Here is a 7,961-nt window from a genome sequence, read left to right as displayed (position 1 = left end):
TTTATATTTAAAATAAAAAACCATGGGGGGGGAGGGGGGGGGAGGGGTCCAGGCAGTGATGGAGGAATAGAGAGAGGACAGGGGAGGGGGAGAAATCACGCTCCTGTCCCCAAACCAAATTTAATAAGTTTATATATATATAATCTCTCTATATTTCAGCAAGAAGTGGGGAGGAGGAAGAGAAGGGGGGAGAGGAGGGGAGAGATAACGTCCCCATCCCATCCCCCCTCCCCATGACACGAGTCCGGGGGTGCTCCCAGAGACTGGCGGGGGGAGAAGGGCCCCCAGGGGACCCACCGCGACAGCCGCCTCCGTCAGCATCCGTTTATTACCGTGGTGACAAACCAGTACAGAACCGGGACGGGGGGAGGAGGGAGAGGAGGAGAACGGAACAGAGAGAGAGGGGGGGCTGCTGCGGGGGGCACAGCAGGTCCCTCGGCCCCGGCATCAGCAAGTCCAGGGGGACCGGGGGGGTGGGAGGGGATGGAGTAGCTCCCCAGGGTGCCCCGCTCCCTCTCTGCCCCCTTCCTCCTCCTCCTCCTCCTCACGGCTGCTCAGTTGTTGTCCGACTCATCCTCAGCTTCCCGCAGCCAGGTGAAGAAGGCCGTGACGGATTTGAGGGCCACCCCCTTGCCCTGCTGCTCGGCCGGGTCCTTGCTGGACTCCCACTTGTAGAAAGCCTCCTCCTTGATGACGTCCTCGTCGTACAGGGCGTCAAAGAACATCCGCAGCAGGTCTGGGAAGCGGGGAAAAGGGGATCCCTGCCATTTCCCAGCCACCAGCCACCCTGCTGGGGTGGGGGATGCATCTGACACCCCCTCCGCCCCCTTCCTCAGCACCCCCCGTCCCCGCAACACTCACTGGGAGGCTGGTCCAACTTCACCACCAAGGCTTGCAGGGCGTAGAGGGCCTGGAGCTCCTTCTGCTCGTCCCGCAGGTACTTCTGCAGCAGCTTGGCCTGGTTGCGGATGACCAGGGCGTCCACGCGGTAGGGGTTCTCGACTGTGGGAGACAGGGTGTGAGATGGGGAGGGGGGGCCAGCATAGGCAGGGGGAACCCCCCCACCTCACCCCACTACTCACAGATGATAGCCGAGTGGCAGACGGATGTCATCAGGGCCCTGATAAAGGTGTTGGACGAGACCTGCTGCTCGCTCAGGTTGGCCTGCAGGAAGGAGGGCAGAGGGACTGTGAGGTGGGGAGGGGGAGCCGGGAAACAGCCCTCCCCCCCCAGAGACCCTCTAGGCCCACACCCTCACCTCGATCCAGTCGTATATTCTTTGGTTGTTGGGGTTCTCCTTCAGCAGTTTGTCAATTTGCTTGCACAGCTCCTCCGAGGTCAGCTCCTTGCGGCTCGGCGTGTCCGAGCTGTCCCCCATCGTGTACTCCAGTTTCTGGGGCGGGGAGAGTGGAGACGAGATGTTAGGGGCAGCCCAAGGGGACACAGGGCCCCCCCAGGACGCCCCACTCTGCCCCTAGCCAGCCCTGAGTTCCCACCTGCTCCGTGACAAATTTATTGACATCCTGGTCCTCGGGCAGGAATTCCTTCCAGCTCAGGCCCCCGTCCCGCCACAGCTTGCCCGCGGTCTTCTGGCTCTGCAGGAGGGACAGAGGGACAGACAGCCGGCATCAGCACCCCACGCTCTCCAAATCCAGGGAGGGGGACGCTGCGGCTTGGCCACGCCGCCCCCCCCCCAACCCAGAGGGATGTCCAGACACAGCAAGGGATGTCCCCTCCGGTGGCAGAGGGGTTCAATCCCCACATGCCAACCTGCCCCCCGTGAGCAAGCCACCGGCCCCAGGGTGATGGCCAGCAGTGACTCGAGCCCCACACACTTACCATGCCCTTGCACAACAAGCCCAGCACCTCAACCAGCAGCGTGGTGGCCTTCCCGATGGGCACCAGGGGCTTCGTTATCTCCCTATGGGGCACCAGAGACCTGGTTGAGATGCCTGTCCCCAGGAGCCTCCCCAGCACCCCCCCAGGACCCCTGCGGAGGGGCACAGTCCTCACCTGAACAGCTCCTCCATGGGGATGCCTTCCTCTTGCAGGATGGGGGTGATGAGCTCGGCCAGGTACAGCCAGATGTGGGGGATGTCGATCTCCATGTCTTCTGCGATCTCCAGGATCTCCCGCAGCCTGGGGGGCAGAGGAAGGGGGGGAGGGGCATTGGGATCCAGCAGCCCCCCATGTCCTCCCGGACCAGACTGGATGAGGCTTTGAGCAACCTGGTCTGATGGGAAGTGTCCCTGCCCAGGGCAGGGGGTGGCACTGGGTGGTCTCTAAGGTCCCTTCCAACCCAAACCACTCTATGGCTTCGGGAGGTCTCAGTGAGCCCCACTCGAGGTAGAGCTGAATCCAAAGGCGGGCAAACACCAGCCTGTGGCCAGGTTGCCCCGGGCCCCTCACCCTTTGTAGTACTGCTCCTTGGAGAGCGTGCCCGCCTTCACCAGCTGGCACAGCAGGACCCCCATGTGCTCGCGGGAGATGGTGCTCCTCTCCAGCGTGGACTCGATGCCATTCTGCACGAAGATGTAGAGCGAGGAGGGGCTGCCCAGCTCCTGCACGCACTGCAGGGCCTCCTGTGGGGAAAAGGGAGGTCAGCGCTGCCCCACAGCCAGCCCCAGCCTCCCCTTCCTCACCCAGGCACTGTGGATGGGGTGCTATGGGAGCCGTGTGGCCAACCCCCTGCTCCCACCTTCATGTCATTGATGTGCAGGTATTCCTCTATGATTGCCTTGGATTTCTTCTCCAGTTCCTCTTCTGAGAGGGCGGGTTTGGGGGACGCTGCAGGAGGTGCTGGCTCTTGCTTGACTGCAAAGAGAGAGCGGGGATCAGGCACGGCGACCCCCCAGGCCGCGTGCAGCCCCCGCCTGGGTTGCCGCTCCTCCCCAGCTCACCGCTCTCCCGGCTCCTGTCCCGCTCCTCCGACATGCTAGCAGCCTTCCGCACGGCCTCGGGGCCGCCCTGCTTCTCCCGCTCCCGGCTCCTGTCCTCCGTCTCTTTGCTGAAGCTCCTCTTGGTGAGGGCAGACCTGTTCCTCTCTGCCCGCTCCCCCCGGTCGGGACGCTCCAGGCGGTCGCTGCCCTTCTCCGAACGCGACTCCCGCTCCCCTCTGTCCCCGGCCTTCTCCGACCTGTCGCGGCTGGAGCTGCTCCTGGGCGGGAGGAGACACAGCGTGAAGAGCCCATCACCACCCTCCCTGACCCCAGGCTGTGGAGGTTTGCAAGCCAAAAGCTGTCCCAACTCCATTCCCAGCCCTTTCCAGGGCTTTTTAGCCATTGACCACCCTCAGGGGAAAACACTTTTCCATTTCTCCCCTGTTCCAGCTCATGCCCTCAGCCTTTGGCACAGCTTCGCAGAGTCTGACCCCATCCTGCCCACACCTCCCCACCGCAGATGGCAGCGAGATCCCCCTTTGTTTTCCTCTTCTCCTGAGCAAACTCAACTCCAGCTCCCCTTGGGGACCTCAAGCTCCAGCCCATCAATGTCCCTTTGGTCCCAGGACCTCCAAACCAGACCCAGCTGTGCCCCCCCCCTCCCCCAAGTGCCAAATGGTGGGAGGAAGCCCAGGCTGGGATCAGCTTTCTTTGCCACAAGGACTCCCATACACCCCAAGCCCCCAGTCCTGCCACAGGGAATTATTCCAGCCCAGACGCCACACATTCACCAACACATTGACCAAGTGCTGCCCGATGTGGGGGGTTCCTCGCCCCAGGGCAGGGCCAGCCCCTCACCTCTGCACCACGCGCCGGGACTCGGGGCTCTCGGCCGGGGTCGACTGCTGGAGCGCTGAGAAGCGGTTCAAGGTGCTCGTGGCCGGTCGCCCTGAATCAGATGCTGGGCGTGAAAAGAGGGGAATCTCAGAGCTCGGCACCTCCCCAGTCCGAGGATCCAGCGGGGGGAAGGATCCCCCCTCCCCAGCCAGCCCCACGCCGCCCACCTGAGTCTGCAGGCTTCGCCCCGGACCCTCCGCTGCTACCCTTGCCCCAGCTCAGCCGCCCCCCTGGTGCAAAGAGCTGGTTGTTGGAGTCGATGGATCCAGGCTGGAGGCAGAGAGACAGAATCAGCCCTGAACCCCTCACAAAGAAGGGGTGCAGGCCGGGCAGAGCCGGATCGGTTGCCCACATGGCACCCCTGGCCTCACCTTGGTGATCTTCGTTAGCCGGCTGGTGTCGATGGGCCGGTTGCCCTTGCTGATGGGCACCGTGTTCCAGCCATCATCTGCCACCAGGCTCCCGCGCCCTGGGCACAAGGGGGACAGGAGTAAGGCACAGCCCGGCCTCGAGGGGTGGCCAGCAGGAGCAACCCCCCTCCGTCAGCCCCCGGCGCCCCCACGGCCGGGCACTCACCGCTGGAGGATGGCCCAGGGGGTCCTCTCCTCTTGTCCTTTGACATGAGCTGCTGTACTTTGATGTGTTCTCGATGCTCCTCCATCTCTGCTTCCTTGTGGATCTGGTCGATGGTTTTGGGGCCCTGGTCTCCTCGCCGCGGCACCCAGCTATTCTGCAGAGGGCAGGGGAGGGGGGCACTGAGCTGGCTGGAGGAGGGAGGCACAGACATTCCCACCCCCAAAGACTCAGGCTGCCCCCAACCTCAGCCCTTGCAGCTCCCCGGGTGCTGTGGCGGCTTTTGGCACAAAAGGGCTCAGTTCCTGGAGCCCCCCTGCATTAAACAGCTGCCGGTTACTGTGTGCCCACTGCTGCTACCATGCTAGCCAAGGCCCGTGGGCTAGCATGGCGTCTCTGGGGCTGGCCACCACTTACGTACCCAGCTCTCCCCTCCCAGGGACACAGGGACTGCTGGCACCCAGAGGACATGGGCCGGCAGGTCCACAGGACCAGGCAGGGGACAGAGGACAGTCCCCAGGCAACAGCAGGCCATGCATCTTACCCGTCTGAGGTCAATCACATCCTGCAGCATGAAACGGATTCGTGATGATGTCTTCTTCTCTTTGATGATCTTCTCCATCTGGTTGAAGTACTGGTCCATCCTGGGCTATAGAGGGACAGAGTCAGGGTCACTTCCCTCCCAAGGGCAAGGGCAGGACAAGGGCAGGGCAGGGCAAGGGGTACCTTGGCCTTCTCAAAGTCCAAGTCCTTGCCGATGGTGGTGAGCAGGCGGCAAAGGCACTCCAGAGACTCCTCATCGTGGTTTTTGAGCAGCTTCACCACACAGTCATGCATGATGGCCTCTGTCAACATCTTCAGTTTGAAGAGCTCTCCGATGAACTTGATGTTGCCCAGGGACCGCCGTCGGGCCTTGTCCCGCGCCTCCTCCAGCTCATCCTTCATGCGGGCCTTCTCCTCAGGCTGTAAGGAGGGGACAGCAGGGCAGCTGAGAGCTAGGGCCACCCCGAGGATGTCCCACCCCAGCCCCCAGCCCCAGCCTTCCCACCCCAACTCACAGCGCTGGCATCGTCCATCTCCTTCTGCCGCTTCTCAAAGATCTCGTCGTCGTCCTTGTCCTTCTCAAACTCCTTCTGGCAGCGGTTGAGCAGCAGCTTGCGGAAGTTCACAGTCACCGTGGGCTTGTCTGTTGTGGGCACTTTGAGCTGCAGGGAGAGGTGTAACCCCCAGGCGAGGAGTGTGAGGCGGGTGTCCCCCAAAAGCTGGCCCAGGCACTATTCAAACCAGGGAAAAGCCACCCCCCGGCCCGGTAATGCCCTGCTAAGACTCTGGACTTGGTCCTCCATCCACAGTCCCCAGTGTCCCCACCCCATGTGGAAGGACCCGTACCCTGCTGAGCTCCTGGACAACCCTCCTCCCCAGCTCCTGCTCACCCCCATAAGGCAACGGCACATGTTAGCATAGGCAACAGAGAAGTTTGGCTCCGAGATGGCCTTCTCGAAGACGAGGTCGATGACACCCTTGAGCCGCTCCTCCGTGTCGATGGACAACTCCATCACCTGCTTCATCAGCTGCTGGAACATCTGGGGTGTCAGCTTGTTGAGGATGCTGCGGACGCGGCGGAGCAGTTCCTGCGAGGACAGTGGGGTCAGAAAGAGTGAGGGACATGTCCCCCCTGCCCCTGCCCTCCCATCGCCCACCGGTGACCCAGCTCCTACCTGCGTCTTGATGTTCTCGGGATCCTCCTCCTCGGAGGCACGCTTGCTGCTGGGTTTCCAGGCCTTCTCAGCCTTGTTCAGCTTGACGTCCTCGTTGAGGGACACAGTGGCAATGATTTTGCGTGGCTCCTTCCTCTGGCTCTGCTGGGAGCGGCGGGGACCCAACCCTGAGGGCTAACACGGGGGAGAAGAAACTCAGCTCTTTGCTCAGGGACCGGGCCGTGGGGGGGATCCCGGGGTGTCCCCCTCTGCCTGCTCAGATCCTCAGTTCCATCAGGGACATCAGTGGCCCAGACACAGCGGCTCGAAGGTTGGATCATCACGGAGAGGCCGAAGGGGACGCACACGGGGCGGGTGAAGGGAGGGGACACTCACCAGGCCCCGGTTGCCCATGACGGGCCGGCCGAGGTTGGCGAAGGAGGGGGTGAAGTCAGGGCTGCAGTTCATGCCGCTGAGGCGGATGGGGTCGAGGGCCCGCAGCGGGGTCTTGTTGGCCTGCGAAGGTACACACGGCTGAGGATGCCCAGGGGGCAGAGGAGCGGGACGGATCCATCCCCCAGCCTCAGCGCCGGGACAAGGAACTGGAAAGAAGGCCCCACAGGTGCCCCCCAACACCCCAAACCCCAGGCCCGAGGCTCGTTGCAGGTGCTGCAACAGAACCCCGGGCACAAAGAGGACTCCCCCCGCCCCCCCTAATTTCCAGGGCCGCACCGACCTTGTCCAGCACCACGTCGGTGATCTGGGGCAGCCCCTCGGGTTTCTGCATGCTGGCAAAGATGAACTGGAAGCCCAGCAGGAACTCCCTGTCGTATCGCTTCTTCTCCTCAGGGTTCAGCGGCTTCCATTGCTCTGCAGCAGGTTGGGGGGCAAGAGGAAGACCCTGATGTGGCCCGTCCCATACTCCCCACCCTGAGCTGTGGCGGGTCCTGGGCCACCCAGGGACCAGCAAGGTGGGACGGAGACAACCACAGAGCTGCCCCAGCCTGACACACCAGGAGCACGACGCTCCTAAAGAGAGAAAGCCTGAAGCCACCAGGTCCCTGCCTCCTGCCGGGACCCTCTGTCCCCCACCTCGTGCCAGGCTTGGGGACGAGACAGGAGGAGAGCGTGAGGTTTAGGACAGTCAGATTGTGTCACCCCCACCCTCCCAGGAGTGGTGGGTCCCAGGGGAGGCACCGCACAGAGCTCACCTTCCTTGTAGCGGTACTTCTGGTCAGCAGCCTTGCCCTTCTCCGGGGCCAGCTTGTCCTCCTTCTCCTCCCACGTCTCCTCCGACTCTTCCTGGGGACGAGGAGGAGCCGCCTCCTCCGCTTGGCGGGCAGGGGTGGACGCGGGGGGTTTGTTCTCCGCCTCCGAGGCACTGTCACTGATCTGAGACTGCACGGGGAGGGACACGGGGACAACAGTCACCCCGCCAGCCCCGTCCCGTCCCCCTCCACCCAGGCGTCCCCCAGCCCCCTCCTCAGATCCTCAGTACCATCACGGAGCTTCAGTGGCCCAGACACGATGGCTCAAAGCAGAGTTCATCACAGGAGGAGGTGGGACAGGGGGTGACCCCCGGACACCACTGGGGAGACACTCACCTCTTTAAAGGCATCCAGCAAATCGCCTACTGCCTCCTTCTTGTTCAGCTCCTTCATCTTTCGCTTCTTCTTTGGCACCGACACAGCGACTGGAAGGGGAAGGCGGCGAGGTGAAGGGCAGGAACCCCCCCTGTCCCTCTGCGTGCCCTGGCACCAGTTCCAGTGCCACCAGGGAGGCCACCAGTAACACCAGGCGGGCTTCAGGATGGGGAGCCACACGATCCTGCCACCCCAGCACGGCCCCCGTCCCCAGACACACTGTGTACCCACCAGAGCACCTGCAGCCCCGACACACACAGCCCACCCAGTGC

The 7,961-nt window shown here is 63.2% G+C and overlaps 2 protein-coding genes across 2 annotated transcripts in view; both read right to left on the bottom strand.

Annotated features, from left to right (window-relative positions):
• Positions 1–30: 30 nt before the first annotated feature.
• EIF4G1 (eukaryotic translation initiation factor 4 gamma, 1) lies at positions 31–7,770 on the bottom strand. Its single transcript, XM_014939901.1, has 23 exons — positions 7,651–7,770; positions 7,258–7,444; positions 6,783–6,916; positions 6,443–6,580; positions 6,068–6,241; positions 5,783–5,980; positions 5,408–5,554; positions 5,076–5,312; positions 4,894–4,998; positions 4,353–4,506; positions 4,148–4,245; positions 3,944–4,046; positions 3,738–3,840; positions 2,901–3,157; positions 2,699–2,814; positions 2,410–2,582; positions 2,014–2,139; positions 1,840–1,921; positions 1,497–1,595; positions 1,259–1,393; positions 1,083–1,164; positions 862–1,002; positions 31–736 (listed from the first exon to the last, which is right to left on the bottom strand). Exons 1-23 carry the CDS (start codon positions 7,705–7,707, stop codon positions 555–557), a joined length of 3,228 nt encoding a protein of 1,075 aa, XP_014795387.1. The 5' UTR covers positions 7,708–7,770; the 3' UTR covers positions 31–554.
• An 80-nt stretch (positions 7,771–7,850) lies between these two features.
• Positions 7,851–7,961, bottom strand: part of LOC106886691 (eukaryotic translation initiation factor 4 gamma 1-like) — an 8,296-nt gene continuing 8,185 nt past the window's right edge. Inside the window, exon 12 of the mRNA XM_014939836.1 lies at positions 7,851–7,908. Coding sequence (XP_014795322.1) covers positions 7,851–7,908 — 58 coding nt within the window. The remainder of the gene's footprint in view (positions 7,909–7,961) is intronic.

Source organism: Calidris pugnax, unplaced genomic scaffold (assembly GCF_001431845.1).
Source record: "Calidris pugnax isolate Ruff unplaced genomic scaffold, ASM143184v1 scaffold94, whole genome shotgun sequence".
NCBI lineage: Eukaryota > Metazoa > Chordata > Aves > Charadriiformes > Scolopacidae > Calidris > Calidris pugnax.
The sequence above is the reverse complement of the archived record's forward strand: the minus strand, read 5'-3'. Positions and strand labels throughout refer to the sequence as shown.

Excerpts from the sequence above, each read along its gene's own strand:
- EIF4G1 (XM_014939901.1), bottom strand. The coding sequence starts at position 7,707 with ATGAAGGAGCTGAACAAGAAGGAGGCAGTAGGCGATTTGCTGGATGCC. Across the intron at positions 5,313-5,407 it reads AGATGGACGATGCCAGCGCT|CCTGAGGAGAAGGCCCGCAT; the intron begins GTGAGTTGGGGT and ends CCCTCCTTACAG. Across the intron at positions 1,596-1,839 it reads GCTTGTTGTGCAAGGGCATG|AGCCAGAAGACCGCGGGCAA; the intron begins GTAAGTGTGTGG and ends TCCCTCCTGCAG.